This window comes from Carcharodon carcharias, chromosome 20, assembly GCF_017639515.1.
Source record: "Carcharodon carcharias isolate sCarCar2 chromosome 20, sCarCar2.pri, whole genome shotgun sequence".
NCBI classification, from domain to species: Eukaryota; Metazoa; Chordata; class Chondrichthyes; order Lamniformes; family Lamnidae; genus Carcharodon; species Carcharodon carcharias.
Window position 1 is genome coordinate 314701 of NC_054486.1, and position 17731 is coordinate 332431.

At 43.6% G+C, this 17731-nt stretch overlaps 1 protein-coding gene across 4 annotated transcripts in view; it reads left to right on the forward strand.

Moving 5' to 3' along the window:
* The first annotated feature begins 3101 nt into the window (after window positions 1-3101).
* LOC121292490 (NACHT, LRR and PYD domains-containing protein 3-like) overlaps window positions 3102-17731 on the forward strand; it is a 64853-nt gene continuing 50223 nt past the window's right edge. For all 4 annotated transcript variants that reach the window (XM_041214499.1, XM_041214500.1, XM_041214501.1 and 1 more), the window contains exons 1-4: window positions 3102-3268; window positions 9232-9403; window positions 9509-9574; window positions 14701-16438. In XM_041214499.1, the coding sequence (XP_041070433.1) occupies window positions 9298-9403; window positions 9509-9574; window positions 14701-16438 (1910 nt within the window). In that variant the 5' untranslated portion in view covers window positions 3102-3268; window positions 9232-9297. The remainder of the gene's footprint in view (window positions 3269-9231; window positions 9404-9508; window positions 9575-14700; window positions 16439-17731) is intronic.

A 17731-nucleotide genomic window follows, 5' to 3' on the forward strand; every position in this document is an offset into this window, starting at 1 on the left:
CCGAGAGCTACCTGCTAATAAAATGGCAAGTAGCATTCATGCCATACAAGTGCCAAGCAATGATGATCTCGAACTAGATGGAATATAAACATCTCCACTTGACATTTAATGGCATCACCATCATTGAATCACCTGCTCTCAACATCCTGGGGGTTACCATTGACCAGTAACTGAACTGGATTCGCCATATAAATACTGTAGCGACAAGAGCATGTCGGAAGCTGGGAAATATGAGCAGAGTAACTCACTCCTGTCTTCTCAAAATCATCTGCAAAGCACAACTTGGGAGTGCAATGGAATATTCTCCCCTTGCCTAGATGTCTGCAGCTCCAACAACACTCAAGAAAACCTATACCATCCAGAACAAAGAGCCCAATTGATCGGCATCCCATCCACCACTTAAAACATTAAAGAAATTATTCTTTCATGGGTTCTTGGCTTCACTGGATAGGCCAGCATGTATTGCCCATCCTGAGTTCTAAATAGCCCTTGAGATGATGGTGGTGAGCTCCTGCCTTGAACTACTACATTCCATATGGCGCAGGTATATCCACAGTGCTGTTAGGGAGGGAGTTCCAGCAGCAGTGAAGGAATGGTGACATATTTTCAAGCCAAGATGCTGAGTGGCTTGGAGGAGAACTTCCAGATGGTGGTGTTCCCATCTGTTGCTGCCCTTGCCCTCTGAGATGGTAGCAGCCGTGGGTGGGAAGGTGCTGTCTTAGGAGCCTTGGTGAGTTCCTGCAGTGCATCTTGTAGATCGTACACACTGCTGCCACTGTGTGTCGGTGGTGGAGGGAGTGAATGTTTGTGGATGGGGTGCCAATCAACCGGGTTACTTTGTTCTGGATGCTGTCAAGCTTCATGAGTATTCATGGAGCTGCACTCATCCAGGCAAGTGGAGAGTATTCCATCACACTGCTGTCTTGTGCCTTGTAGATGGTGGACAGGCTTTGGGGAGTCAGGAGCTGAGTTACTCACTGCAGCATTCCTAGCCTCTGACCTGCTCTTCCAGCCGCAGTATTTATGTGGCTAGTTCAGTTCACTTTCTGGTCAATTGTAACCCCCAGGATGTTGATGGTGGAGAATTCAGCAATGCTAATGACATTGAATGTCAAGGGGCGATGGCTAGATTATCTCTTGTTGGAGATGGTCATTGCCTGATACTTGTGTGGCACAAATGTTACATGCCACTTGTCAGCCCAAGCCTGAATATCACCCAGGTCTTGCTGCATGTGGACATGGACTGCTTCAGTATCTGAGGAGTTGCGAATGGTGCTGAACATTGCGCAATCATCAGTGAACATCTCCAATTCAGACCTTATGATGAAATGAAGGTCATTGATAAAGCAGCTGGAGATGGTTGGGCCTAGGACACTACCCTGAGGAACTCCTGCAGTGATGTCCTGGAGCTGAGATGACTGACCTCCAACAACCACATCCATCTTCATTTGTGCTTGGTCTGACTCCAACCAGCAGAGGGTTTTCCCACTGATTTCCATTGATTACAGTTTTGATAAGGTTTCCTGATGCCACAGCCAGTCAAATGCTGCATTGATGTCAAGGGCAGTCACTTTCATCCCACCTCTGGAGCTCAGCTCTTTTGTCCATGTTTGAAACAAGACTGTAATGAGGTAAGGAGTTGAGTGACCCTGGGTGACCCAAATGAGTGTCAGTGAGCAGGTTATTGCTGAGCAATTGCCGCTTGAAAGCACTGTTGAAGACCCCTTCCTTTACTTTTCTGAAGGTTGTGAGTAGACTGATGGGTAATTGCCCGGGTTGGATTTGTCCTGCTTTTTGCGTACAGGACATGCCTAAGTGATTTTTCACATTGTTGGGTAGATGCCAGTATTGTAGCTGCACTGAAACAGCTTGGCTAGGGGCGCGGCAAGCTCTGGAGCACAAGTCTTCAATACTGTTGCTGGAATATTGTCAGGGCCCATAGCCTTTGCAGTATCTAGTGTCTGCATCTGTTTCTTTATCACATGGAGTGAATTGAATTGGCTGAAGACTGGCATCTGTGATGCTCGGTGCATCTGGTGGAGGCCGAGATGGATCATCGACTCAGCACTTCTGGCTGAAGATTGTAGCAAATGCTTCAGCCTTATCTTTTGCACTGATGTACTGGACTCCCCCATCATTGAGGATGGGGATATTTGTGGAGCCTCCTCCTCCAGTGAGTAGTTTAATTGTCCACCATCATTCTTGACTGGACATGGTAGGATTTCAGAACTTAGATGTGACCCATTGGTTGTGGAATCACTTAGCTCTGTCTGTTACTTGCTGCTAATGCTGCTTGGCACACAAGTAGTCCTGTGTTATAGCTTCATCAGGTTGACACTTCAGTTTTAGGTATGCCAGATGCTGCTCCAGGTGTGCCCTCCTGCACTTTTCATTGAACCAGCGTTAAACCCCTGGCTTGGTGGTAATGGTAGAGTGTGGGAAATACCGGGCCATGAGGTTATAGATTGTGGCTGAGTACAGTTCTGCTACTGCTGATCTCCCACAGCGCCTCAAGGTTGCCCTGTCTTGAGTTGCTAGATCTGTTTGAAATCTATCCCAGTTAGCACGAAGATGGAGGGTGTCCTCAATGTAAAGACATTAGCTCCTTCCACCACTTACGCACAGCGGCAGCAGTGTGTAGTGTCTACAAGATGCACCGCAGCAACTCACCAAGGCTCCTTTGACTCCATCTTCCAAATCCATGACCTTTACCACCAAGAAGAACAAGGGCAACAGATGCATGGGAGCACCATAACCTGCAAGTGCCTCAAGGAGGTGTCTCACCACCTCCTTCTCTGGGGCAATTTGGGATAGACAACAAATTCTGGCCTTGCCAATGACTCCCACATCCAGCAAACAATAAAGAAAATTGCTGGTTTTAAATTTGAGATTGATAGCTTCTTGTTAACCATGGGTATGAAGGGATTTGGGGCAAGGTTAGGAATTAGGTCACAAATCAGCTATGCTATCACTTAATGTTTCTGGATTTTCACACTTTGTTTGATAATGTGTCTCACAGGAGGATTCAGTCACTTCCTGGAAATAGAACAACGTGGCTAGAAATTCAGTGATGTTTGTTTTTCTCCATTTTGTGTTCACAGATCCAAACTCCAGAATCACTGAGTTCTTGACAAAGTGGGATGATTTCCAGCTGTTCCAGTTGACAAAATTTTACTGGGACAGACTAGACCAGGCGATTGAAGAAGGGGTGGATGGAGTCAGCTCATTGTTAACATACGAGCAGATTTTCAATGGACAAGAACATCGGGTAAGTGGGAGGGTTACAATGAGTTTGGATTATTTAAACATTACAGAAGTTGCAGAATGTAAGGATGATAGAAAACCAAGATCTATCTAGATCATCTTCTAACACCCAGGCAGTCACATGCTGATAATGGTGATAAATCAACCTCCAATAATTAGTCCACACCAGAACCAAGCATGAGGTGAGGAAAGCCTCAGAGCTTTGGGAACCGTAGACCCAAAGTGACCTGAACCTTCCAAGCATATAACACTTACCACATACAAATACAGCAGCATTGTGGTTATGTTACTGAATTAACAAACTAGTAGCCTGGACTCATACTCCAGAGACCTGAGCTTAGATCTCACTGTGACAATTTGTGAATTTGATCTAAGGTAATTAGATAATATTGAATTGTCGTCAAAAGCCATATGGGTCACTCATGTCCTTTAGGGAAGGAAACCTGCTGTTCTTACACATCCTGACCTGTTTATGGCTCCAGACACCCAGCAACATGGCTGACTCTTTACTGCCCACTGAAATGGTCTAGATCAGCATGCAACACAGCTATAAAAAGGTGTAATAAGAGCACCCAGCATTGGATTCAGTCACAGCTCAGTCGACCATGCAAAGTCCCCACTAACATTTAAGGACTTGTAACAAATGTGACTAATGAAACAACAGCCTGACATAAGAATAATCCTGTCAATATGACCATCAAACAACATCCCAGACTCTTCTGCTACTATTGCTGGGTATGCCCTTTCCCACTAGATGGATCCACCAGAGATGGCAGCCTAGGGGTATACAGTAACCAGAGAGAGTCCTCAATATAGACTCAGAACCCCAGGAAATCTCTTGGCATGGGGCCAAAGATAGGCAATAAAACCACCTGCTGATTATTGCCCTCCTTCAGTTGATGAATTTGGACTCCTCCAGGTTAATTAGAAAAAGCAAGGGCAGAGAATTCACTTTAGGTGGTGACTTAATTTCTCCCATCAAGAATGGCTCGGTAGCACCATTAATGACAGTGCTTTCTGGGTCTTGAAAGACATATCTGCCAGACTGGGCTTGCAGCAGTTGGCCAGAGAACAAACAGGATGTGAAACCCTATTTGTCCTCACCCATCTACCTATTGCAGATGCATCTGTCTATGACACTATAGGAGTGACCATCGCACAGTCCTCGTAGGAAATGAAGAACCATCTTCAAATTGAAGACACCTCTCATTGTGTTGTGCGATAGAATCACTGTGCTGAATGTGATGGATACACAATAGATCTACTGTCTCTAAACTCACTGTCCACAAAACGCTGTGGGCCATCAGCTGCAGAATTGTGGTAAGGCATATCCATCACTTCACCATTTCAATCAAACCAGGGGCTCAACCCTGGTTCAATTAATGTGTAGGAGAGAGTTGCAGGATCAGCATCAGGGGTCTATAAACATGAGATGCCAACCTGGGTGAGGCTACAACACATCACCATAACATATATACTTCACATCTGTCTTCACCCAAGAGAATGAGGATGAAGGTATCGAACTCAGGGAGAGAGGCTGCAATGTTCTTGAGCAAATTGCTATCGGGAATGTCAAGGTATTGGAGGTGTCGGCAGGCTTAAAAGTGGACGAATCTCCAGGTCCGGATGATGTGTGTCCCAGACTGCTGAGGGATTCAAGGGGGGAGATCACAGGGGCTCTGACCCAAATTTTTAAATCCTCTCTGGCCACGGGGGAGGTTCCAGAGGACTGCAGAACAGCTAATGTGGTTCTGCTATTTAAGAAGGGTTGTAGAGAGAAGCCAGGGGACTACAGGCCAGTGAGCCTCACGTCAGTGGTAGGGAAACTATTGGAGAAAATTCTGAAGGAGAGAATCTATCTCCACTTGGAGAGGCAAAGTTTGATCAGGGATAGTCAGCATGGCTTTGTCAGAGGGAGGTCATGCCTAACAAATTTAATTGAATTTTTTGAGGAGGTGTCCAGGTGTGTAGATGAGGGTAGTGCAGTTGATGTAGTTTGTAGGGATTTCAGCAAAGCCTTTGACAAGCCATATGGGAGATTTATAAAGAAGGCAAATGCACATGGGAGACAGGGTAATTTGACGAGGTGGATTCAAAATTGGCTTAGTTGTAGGTGACAGAGGGTGATGACAGAAGGATGTTTTAGTGACTGGAAGCCTGTGTCCAGTGGCGTACCACAGGGATGATGCTGGGTCCCCTAATATTCATCATTTATATAAGCGACATAGATGACTATGTAGCAGGGAGGTTTAGTAAGTTTGTGGATGACACAAAGATTGGCCGGGTGGTTAACAGTGAGGTTGAGTGTCTTGGGCTTCAGGAAGATAGACAGGATGGTCAAATCGGCAGATAAATGGCGGATGGAATTTAACCCTGTAAAGTATGAGGTGATACACTGTGGAAGGAGTAATTTGACAAGGAAGTATTCAATGAACGGCATGACACTAGGAAGTTCTGAGGAACAAAGGGACCTTTGCGTGTGTGTCCATTGATCTCTGAAATAGGAGAGGCATGTTAGTGGGGTGGTGAAAAAGGCATAGATTACAAAGGTAGGGAGGTCCTGTTGGAGTTGTATAGAACTTTGGTGAGGCCATAGCTAGAGTACTGTGTGCAGTTCTGGTCGCCACATTATAGGAAAGATGTCTTTGCACTGGTGGGGGTGCAGAGGAGATACACCAGGATGTTGCCTGGGATGAAAAATTTAAGTTATGAAGAGAGGTTGGATAGACTTGGATTGTTTTCGTTGGAGCAGAGAAGACCTGAGGGGTGACCTGATTGAGGTGTACAAGATTATGAGGGGCACGGACAGAATGGATAGGGAGCAGCTGTTCCCCTTAGTTGAAGGGTCAGTCATGAGGGGACATAAGTTCAAGGTGAGGGGCAGGAGGTTTAGGAGGGATGTAAGGAAACACTTTTTTTCCCAAAGGGTGGTGACAGTCTGGAATGCGCTGCCTGGGAGGGTGGTGGAGGTGGGTTGCCTCACATCCTTTAAAATGTACCTGGATGAGCACTTGGCACATCATAACATTCAAGGCTATGGGCTGGTAAATGGGATTAGGAAGGTAGGTCAGGTGTTTCTCATGTTTGGATGCAGACTCGATGGGCCGAAGGACCTCTTCTGCACTTTGTGATTCTGTGATATTCAGAAGCAAGTGATCCCACAACCAACAGTGCATCTCGCTTTGCATTCCTGCTAGACCAGTAATATTGTGGTGAAGAGCTAAACAACTAACTGGAGGAGAAGATTCCCCAAACATTCACATAATCAATAATGGGGAGCCCAGCACATGAGTGCAAAAGATAAGGTTGAAGCTTTTGCCACGATCTTCAGTCCGAAGTGTTTAGTGGATGATTCATCCACTAGGTTCTGGTTCCCATCATCACTGAAACAAGTCTTCAGGCAATTTAAATCCCTCCACATGATGTAAAGGAGCAACCGAGCTCACTGGATACAAGGTCCCCAACAATATCCCGGCTGTAATGCTGGAGATTAGTGCTCCAGGACTAGCCGCAATTCTAGTCAAGTTGTTTCAGTGCAACACTGGCATGTACCTGACAATGTGTAAAATTGCATGGGAATAACCTATCCATGAAAGCAGGACAAATCTAAGCCAGCAATTGCAATTCCATCAGCCTACTCTCAGTCATCAGCAAAACAATGGAACAGAATAGGAATAGGAAAATGGATCGAACAGTAAATATTGTGAATCTGACACAATGATATGAAACTAAAAACACCCGGCAGATCCATCATTATATGTAAAAGGATAGGGGAATGATTCAGGTTTATCTCTAGTGTGGACTGACAATAAAAGCAAAGAGTTTGATGAGGCTGGGAAAAAGAGAGAACAGGGAGGGTATAGTGGGAAAGCAATGAACTACCAGGAAACTTCTAAACTGTAAATTGAGAAACGGTAGATGACAAAAATAAGCCTGTGGGTTAAACAAAAGACATTTGAAAACAGGGGAGAGCTGAAAATGTGCAAAACCCAAAAAAAAAGCCAAAAGAAAAATCTGTGGGTCAGAAAAAAAAAATGTTTCCCCCATCGATGCTGTGATTTTATCTCGTGCTTCAGAGGCTTGAAGACATTGATCAGTTCATCCTTTAATCTGCTCACCTTGAATGCTAAATTCTCAAATACCCACATTAACAATAACTCCTCATCCCTGGTAATATCCTGATGAATCTGCAGGACAGTTCCTTCAGTGTTTATATTTCATTCAATAATGGAGTGTTCAAAACTGCACACAACTGGAATAAATTATTTTTCTCTGCCCTCTTGATGTGACCCATCACTCCTCATGGAAGCATCAGCAAACTAAACTATTCAATCCGCAACTTCCCCTCCAACCATTCTGACTTGGAACTCTATCGCCATTCCCTCACTGTCACTAGGTCAAAACGAGAATGTCCTTCCCAGCAGCACTGTGGGTGTACCGGTACCAGATGGACTGCAGCAGTTCACGAAGGTCGCTCACCACCTCCTTCTCTAGGGTAATTAAAAATGAGTAACAAATGCTGACTTAGCCAGTGATGCCCACATCTCGTCAAAGAATATTTTAAAATTCCTGTCCCTGTTTCTCGCTCTGACAGTCACCCCTCATGGGTGAACATCAGGTAATTGAGTTCATTCACTGTGTAATTTCCTGCCTCTATAGTCTTGGTGTGGAACGTAACTCCCTTTTCCTACTGTTAGACATTGGAAAAATTGACCCCATTGTCTGCTATCCCTGCCACAAACTCCATCTTCTTACCACTTGATTTGATTTCTCCCCCTGGTCACTGACTAAAGCTTAGCCAGGCTATCTGTGATTTCAGTGTCCAGCTTCAAGCTGAACTCAATTTGCTGCAAACTTGCCAGCGCATAAATGTCCTACTTCTCTCCACATAACACTGCAAGTCTCTACCCCTATCACAACACTTCTCCTGAACCTTCATCCATGTATTTGGAACAGTTGAGTGTGGAGGTAACCAAGGTAAACTTGCAACCTCTGGAATGTTAAACTACTCGGATTCTGCTGTCTTTACCCTGTTGCACTCCAGGTCCCAGGTATCACTTGTGTGCTCACAAACCTATAATATCTCCCAGTACTCAGATGCCTTCAATTTAAATTTCACATTCTTCTATTCAAATAACTTAATGACCTTGACCCTTTCGTTCCTTGTAAGCAACTCAAGTCCTGAAACCACCCATTGGAATTGTCCATTGCTCTGACTCTTGCCTTATGATCAGCCTCTCCTTCACACCACCACAGTGTTCAGTTATCTTGGGTCCAACTCACTCTCAAAAACCTATCCACTTCTCACTCCTTACCAAGTTTTCATACTCGTAGCAAATTTGCAAAAATATCAAGCTTCTGATCTTTCAGTTACTGAGGGGGAAATTGATCGGATTGATTGGATTTTTCACCATTATTATTGGTTGATTCTCCTGACAGATAAATCAACAGTACTGGTTTGATTCAGTCAATGGTGATTTCTCTGCCAGTTTTCATTTTAAGATTCCCATTCTTCTGTTAATATAACTTAATGACCAGAATCTTCCCTTCCCTTCCACAAGAGATCTGATTTGCTGCTATTTTCTTGCTGAGTAAATGAGAAACTGTGACAGCAAGAAGTCAGTGTGAGGAAACAAGTGGATCATATTCTCAATCAATAATTTGACAAAGAAAACTCATCACACAGATCACATTAAAATACTGCAGATTGTCAATGATTCCTCACTCTCCCCAAAATGTATTTCAGACTTCTGGCTTAGTTTATTCACATTTATTTGCTGTTAATGACTGAAATGAGATGAAGATGATTTTTAGTGAATGTTCATTATGCATCAGTTCTCGGCCCAGTGACTGTTTATTGTGCTCAAAACAATTGGAAATGCCATCACTGAGCAGATCCTTTCCTCCTCATTCTCGGTGTTTATCTTTCACTCTGATCCTCAATATATTCATTATTATTCTTTGCAGAAAGTCACCGAGCTCACGGATAAGGGAGACCGGGCGGAGAGTTCCAAGCTTCTCCTAAGTCTGGTGATGGAGAAAGGCTCTCGGGCCCGAAGGGTGATGTGGGAATCCTTTGTGAAAGTGCATCATGGGGTCCCAAAGTTGGATAAAATAATAAAAGAAATACAGGAACTTGGTACGGTAAAATCACACAGTGATCTCAATTTCAGATTCAAACATTGCAGATTTTGCTATAACATTACACAGATCTGATTTCATGAAAGTTAATTGCTTTAAACAGGTTCTGATCCATTTGATTACATGAACATTGGAAGAGATTTATCTGAAATACCCAGTCACCTGAAAGGTAAGAGATGAAATGGACATTTAAAACCATTTCACTTTTTTAAATTCATTCACAGGATGTGGGCTTCGCTGGCAGGGCCAGCATTTATTGCCCATCCCTAGTTGCCCTTGAGATGGTGGTGGTGAGCTGCCTTCTTGAGCCACTGCAGTCCATGTGGTGTAGGTACGCCCACAGTGCTGTTAGGAAGGGAGTTCAAGGATTTTGACCCAGCGACAGTGAAGGAATGGCGATATATTTCCAAGTCAGGATGGTGAGCGACTTGGAGGGGAACCTCCAGGTGGTGGTGTTCCCATCTATCTGCTGCCCTGGACCTCATAGGTGGTAGTGGTCGTGGGTTGGGAAGATGCTGTCTCAGGAGACTTGGCAAATTCCTGCAGTGCCCCTTGTTGATGGTACACACTGCTGCTACTGTGTGTCAGTGGTGGAGGGAGTGAATGTTTGTGGATGTGGTGCCAATGAAGCGGACTGCTTTGTCCTGGACGGTGTCAAGCTTCTTGAGTGTTGTGGGAGCTGCACTCACACAGGCAAGTGGGGAGTATTCCATCACACTCCTGACTTGTGCCTTGTAGATGGTGGACAGCTTTGGGGAGTCAGGAGATGAGTTACTCATTGCACGATTCTTAGCCTCTGACCTGCTCTTGTAGCCACAGTATTTTTGTGGCTAGTCCAGTTCAGCTCCTGGTCAATGGTAACCCCCGTGAAGTTGGTAGTGGGGGATTCAATGACGGTACTACCATTGAACATCAAGGGGCGATGGTTGGATTCCCTCTTATTGGACATCGTCATTTTCTGACACTTGTGTGGCGTGAATGTTACTTGCTACTTGTTAACCATGCCCTCCTGCACTCTTCATTGAACCCCTGGCTTGATGGTATTTGTAGAGTGGGGGATACGCCGGGCCATGAGGTTACAGATTGTGTTCGAGTATAATTCTGCTGCTGCTGATGGCCCACATCGATGCCCAGTCTTGAGTTGGCTGGATCTGATCGAAATCTATCCCATTTAGCACGGTGGTAGTGCCACACAACACAAAGGAGGATATCCTCAATGTGAAGATGGTATTTTGTCTGCATAATGACTGTGCGATGATCACTCCTACCGAAACTGTCATGGACAGATGCATCAAAGGCGGGCAGGTTAGTGGGGATGAGGTCAAGCATATTTTTCCCCTCTTCTTGGTTTTCTCACTGCCTGCTGCAGACCCAGTCTAACAGCTATGTCATTGAGGACTCGGCCAGCTCAGTCAGTAGTGGTACTACCGAGCCACTCTTGGTGATGGACATTGAAGTCCTCCCCCCAGAGTACTGTGCCATTGCCACCCTCAGTGCTTCCTTCGTTCAACATAGAGCAGCACCGATTCAGCTGAGGGAGAGCGGTACGTGGTGCTCAGCAGGTTTCCTTTCCCATGTTTGACCTGATGCCATGAGAATTCTTGGGGTCTGGTGTCGATGTTGAGGACACCCAGGGTAAATACGACTGTGTCGCCACCTCTGCTGACAGGACACCTGTATTATCCCAGACCCAGGGACAAGGATGGATATTATCTGATAATATGGGACATTATCTCCATGAAGATTGACTAGCCTTTGAGACAGCTCTGCCAATAAGGAGGACTTTGGAGTGTCGACAGGGCTGCAATTGTCGTTGTTGTTTCCTCGGTCAACAGTGGGTGCTGCGTCTGGTTTCATTCCTATTTTGTGTTCCAACTGTGTGCGAGGCCATTTCAGAGCTAACTGCAAAGAGCTAATTGCTGTGGGTCTGAAGGTGCATGTAGGCCAGACCAGGTAAGGGCGGCAGATGGGTTGTACCAGGTGGGGTTTTACAACAATCGACAATGGTTTCATGGTCATCATTAGGTTTTTAATTCCAGATTTTTATTGAATTCAAATTCTACCATCCACCATGGCGGGATTCGAACCCACGCTCCCAGAGCAGTACTGTGGGTCGCTGGGTTACTAGTTCAGCGACAATACCATCGCCTCCTTTCTGAGAATCCGAATGATTGGAACCTTTGTTTTAGAGATTCTCAGATTCTGGAAATCAGAAAATCAAGTGCTGGGAAACAGGAGATTGAACATGATGAGGATTTGTCATTGATCCTCAACTATGGACATATCCAATTTACAGTTCATATGATATGATTTCTGTAGTATTCTGTAAATATGTGGGCATTGCATTTTTGACTAAGTCCAGCTGCTGTTTGCTATTCTGATATTTTACACACACCTGCCAGAATCCCACTATGCTGTGAATCAGAATGCAAACCTGTGTGTGCACTGATTCTCTGGGCTCACAGTGAAGAGCTGGGCCTTGAGCCAGATGTTACAGGTTCCCTGCATCCAATAAATCATTCCCATCATTAACAAATCAAATGCTGAGCAGGAAGATCGCAGAAGGTCCCTCAAGCCAATTCCATACCACAATGGCTCAACCATGATGACTAAACAGTTCTTCCCGCTGCTGCCTCCCCCTCCCCCACCCCTGTCACTCTCAAGGATCATGCAATCTCCTGGTAGAGGCAACAATAGAAAAGCCCAGAGCCAGTGTGGGAAAACGTTCCCTCGTATTCTTCTCTGACCTCCTCAGTTGATCAAATCCAATTCAGGAAATCACGTTGTCCAGTTGTTACCTATAAGACAGATACTTTCTAGATGATCTCTGTCCAAGTCATGAACTGGTGCAGCTCCCTCTTCAGAATCAGCACCGACCATAGCAACTGGAAACTCATTCCAAAGGCTCACAGTTCTCCGGGCAGAGAAAATAAACACTGAATATGCTGCCTATTCCTACACTTAACGTAGTTTAAACTAGTCCTCCCTAATTTGATAAACTAGCATAATCTATCAATCAGGACTCTATTCAGGCATCATGTATTTACTAGGCCTCTGTCAATTAGCGTAAATCTTTGCTGCTTGAAATTAACCAAATTATAATCCTTGAGCCTGTCAAAGTAGCTGAGGTTTCCTTAGCTGGGAATCATTCCTGCAGCTCTCCTTTGGAACTTTTCCAATGACACTATATTATCCAACACGTAGGGGTAACCGAAACTGCGCACACTATTGAGATGTGGTCTGACCAGGAACATGTGCAGGCAATGTGATAGCGTTTGTTTGATACTGATTGGTTCCATTAATATAAACTCAATACTTTGTTAGCTTTAACTACAGTTTTTCTGCACTGATCATCAACCATCAGTGATCTGTACACAGTAGCACCAAATCTTTTTTTATCTCTCACCCTGTCTCAGTATTGTTCCCGGCAAATGATGCTTGGGTTCAATATTGGCCCAATAAATATGTATGAGGTACAGTTATCTGAATGGAACACTGTTTGCCAATGTGTGTCCACAGGTGTAGCATATCTAAACCTTTTATTGGATTTGATCGCCCTCTACTACCTTAATCTTAAATCGATGTTTCTGTCATCTGAAAACACATATATTGTACTCCTAACACTCTACTACTTGTGCTCCTGATTCATATTTCCACCCTTGTCCAGCTCATGAATACAGATTGTCAAAAGTTTTGGTTGTAGGACCAGCCCTCGGGAGAGATCACTTGTCACATATCTTCCAATTAAATTTGTGGTTCGGGATTGAATAGACTTCCTAATCCAATGTTTCAAATTTTAACTCACACTCCATCAAAGGAAGTAACCTAGTGTGAGGATGCTTATCGAAGGCTTTCTGAAAGTCCAGAGTGACAATGTCCACCAGATTTCTCCCATGCCCTATCCTAATAACTTGCTGAATAAACTCCACCAAATTTGTTGGACACAAGCTAATTTTTTTGAAGTTGTGTTGTGAATTTCTAATGGCCTCTTCCCTTTCCCAGTGATCATAAAGAACATCCCTTATTATCCCTGCCACTATTTGTCCCTTTTTAAATTGTACAGATAATGTTAAAGAAATTTGAAACATTACATTTTTATTATATCACGGAACAGAATGAGAGGTCAGAAAGCTTTTGATCCGAAATGAGAATATCTACAGATATTCACACAACAGAACATTAATGTGGAGAAATGTGAGGAGAAGGGAATATTCAGGGTGACTGGGAATCTACTGACCCATTTCCTCATGGCGGTGAAAGAGGGAGCTCACTATTCTACTCAAAGAATTATCCTACAATTCACGGGTTGTGTTTGAACCCAATGCAATAATTAAAATATTTTTTTTTACTTTCCCAAAACTACATTGTTGAAATTGGAGCAAAATTAATTATTTGTAAACAGTTCAAATGAACTGTAAATGTTACTGCTATAATGTTATATGGAGTGAATTAGGTAGTTGTTCGATTTCTAGTTCTAATCAGTAAGATGACAGGACTATTATAAAATCACAATCTATGAATGCATGTGTAAAACTCCTGAAAAATTGTTAGCGATTTCTGAAACACAGTACAACAGGAAAATAATTATTCTTCTTGAGTTCTCTGCCCGAAGGCAGGTCTGACTCACAGATAAACTATGGTAGGGCAAGGAGGCAGGTCCAAGATCCACCCCAGCTGGAGTGGAATCGAACCCCATGCTTTTGGCACCAACCTGATCCACATTGGCTGCCCAGTCAACTGAGTCAATTGGCCCTAATATCTCAGATAACCTGCCCACAGCCTGATAGAATACCAGAAGGACTCTTGCTCTTCCTGTGCACAGTGGTATCAAAGATAACTTGCTGAAGGCAAGTTACAATAACAGTGGGAATCCTGAACAATTACAGTCACCCTCTCTCCCACTCAAATCCAATGTCCTATTTACCATTGCTGCAGAAGATTGGCTTTGCTGAGGATTTCATAAACTGATTGACACCAGATCTACCACCAAATAACCAGGGCCTTTGTGGATTTGTAATGAGGTGTCCAGAGTAAGGGCAGGTCAGAAAGTGTTAACCATCAGAGAAAATATCACCTTTATAAAATCTCCATGTTCAGTAAATATTAGAACCAAGTGACGACTTTAAATTTTCCTTGGCCATTGCTCACTTTCAAGCGAGGTTTCCAATAATTGAGCTTTAATTCCTGCACAAACTTTGATTGAAACCGTAAAATGAATCTATCTATTCAGCAAGATCATATTGAGAAGCCTTTTATGTTACTACAACTAACATTTTCTGTCTACTCTAATTGAAGGTGTTCAACAGAAACACAAGGAGATCCTCCGGGTTCAAACTGAAACATTGAGAGTGAACACTATCCTAATAAAGGAGAAGGTTAAGATTTTCCAGCTGATTGATCGATACGCTGAGCTAACGATCATTTCTAATGTTCGAGATCGGACACTTGTAGAACATGAACTGCTGGCAAGAGGCCGAGACCATGAAGAGTGGAGAGAGAAACATCTCCGGAGAGAACTGGAAAAAATCCGAACTGATCAATTGTTCCAGAGCAGTTTTTCCCTGAGAAAATCCAAATCTGGGAGTTCAGCAGCAGTGAGTGGAGTCCCAGGGATCGGAAAAACAACAATGGTACAAAAGATAGTTTATGATTGGGCCACTGGGAAAATATACCCAGACTTTCAATTTGTTTTCAGTTTTAAATTCCGGGATTTGAACAATATTAACAGTAGAATAAATTTGAGGAATTTGATACTAGATCAGTATCCTTACTTTGGGAAAGTTCTGGGAGAGCTCTGGAAGAACCCAGAGGGATTGCTGTTTATATTCGATGGTTTGGATGAATTCAAGGACAGGATTGATTTTGCTGACAATCGGAGAAATACAGAGCCTCAGTTCATGTGCACTGATCCTGAATGCTGGTGTGAAGTGTCTGACATTGTGTACAGTTTAATACAGCACAAGCTGCTCCCAGGATGTTCAGTGCTAGTGACCAGCCGTCCCACTGCATTACATCTATTGGAAAAGGCTGAGATCAGTGTCTGGGCTGAAATCCTGGGATTTGTTGGTGATGAACGGAAGGAATATTTCAACAAGTATTTTGAAGATCAGGCAGTGGCAGCAGCTGTTTTCAAACACGTGGAGGAGAACGAGATCCTGTACACCATGTGCTACAACCCTTCCTACTGCTGGATCCTCGGTCTGTCACTAGGTCCCTTCTTTACACAAAGAGACAGGAAACAGCAGCAAGTTCCCAAGACCATCACCCAACTGTATTCCTACTATATTTACAACATTCTGAAAAACCATGGCCGAGAGATTGAAAGCCCCCGTGATGTGTTCCTGAAGCTTGGTGAGATGGCCTTCACAGGAGTCTCTGAGAAGAAGATTGTGTTTAGAAATGGAGATTTGATCAAGTACAATCTGCAACCTTCCCAGTTCCTGTCTGGATTCCTCATGGAACTTTTGGAGAGAGATGATTCTATCCAGAGTGTGGTTTACACGTTCCCACACCTCACCATCCAAGAGTTTGTAGCTGCACTCGCACAATTCCTGACGCCCGATCCTAAGGACATCCAGAAACTCCTCAGTGAAGCGGACAGTGAAGAAGATGGGAGATTTGAGATATTTCTCCGTTTTGTTGCTGGTCTCTCCTCCCCACAGTCAGCTCGGCCCCTAGAGGAGTTTCTGAGTCCATTTCTTCATCAAACAACCTGTCGAGTGATTGACTGGGTGAAGGAGAAGGTTAAAGGTCAGATTGGAAACACAGCGACTGAAACTGGTAAAAGGAACCTCCTGAACACATTCCACTACCTGTTTGAGTCTCAGAATAAAGCACTGGCTCAGGCCACAGTGGGATCTGTGGAAACACTTGCATTTAGTGGATTGCGACTGACACCGATTGACTGTGCCGTCCTGTCTCATGTCCTTGGATTCTGTGATACAATAAAACACCTCGATCTAAACCAATGTTACATTCAGTGTGAAGGACTCCAGCGGCTGGAAAACGTTCTGTACAAATGCCAGAAGTTGAGGTAATTGCCTGTTTGGTCCTGTAGCTCATATTTTCATTACTGAAGTAAAATTTACTATCTTATAAATGAAAAAAATAGATAACTTCCAGTTCAAGAAAAAAGAGGCAGAGTCAGAAAAAAAACTTCACAAAATAAGATGAGTGTAAAATTCCAAATTGGAAAATAAGAATAATGCCTTTGTGAACAAATTGTTAGTATACTTCATTGTGAATCAAATAGTATAAGCGTGGGATTTTGATAAGAAATAGTGCTAATTATTTACAAAGGGAACAGAATATAGATAGTCTAAGGATAATAAACACCAGTGGAGATAAAAATAACAAGTATTAATAATTATAAACCATATCAACTGTAAGCTGTACTGATCACAAGGGGAAATCAGTCCGATATATCATCATAATTAATCAAACTGTTTCTGGTGGGAGGGTGAAATATCTTAAATTTAGATAATTACGAAAGAAGACCTTTCGAATTCTGATTATTTAAATTTGCTCCCATTTCTGTTCATTTAATGAGGAAACCTGCTGCTGATCTATAAGTTCGATTCTCCCATTGCACGTTTATACCCAGAATGCAGACACACGCTGGACAACTGGGAGGTATTTTCAGGAATCTGTACCATTGACTGGTTCGTACACAGAGTGGACAGTCTCTGGTAGAACTGACAGTTGGTATATAACAGGATTTTCTGATAATCCACCCCATGTCTGTGAAACTGCCGGGAGCAGGGAACTCCCATAAATTCCCTTGAAATGTAATAAAAGCTGAACCTGCAGTAAATATCGCTGTTATTTAATGAGGAATAACGTGGGAAACACCTCTCCCATATCAACTAGGGGAACAGGGACATGTCAACTTTGTAACAGGACAGAATAAACTTTCCTTGTTGCATAAAATCCAGCAGATAGATTTTACAATAGCAGTTAGCACACTTTGACAATATCCAGTAATAGCTGGAAATCAAGACATGGAAGGGAGAGAGGAACCTGGTGAAATTAGAATCACTAGGGAAGCAGTGCTGAGTGAACTGATGGAGCTGCAGGCTGACAAAACTCCACATCCTGATGGGCTTCATCTTGGGGTCTTAAAAGAGGTGACTAATGAGGTAGTGGATGTGCTGGTGTTAATTTTCCAATATTCGCTAGATTCCGGAAAGGTTCCATCGGATTGGAAAGTAGCAAATATAACCCCTCTATTCAAGAAGGGAGGGAGGCAGAAAGCAAGAAACGAGTAGGAAACCAGTTAGCTTGGCGTCTGAAGTGGGGGAGGTGTTAGAGTCGAACGTTAAAGGGG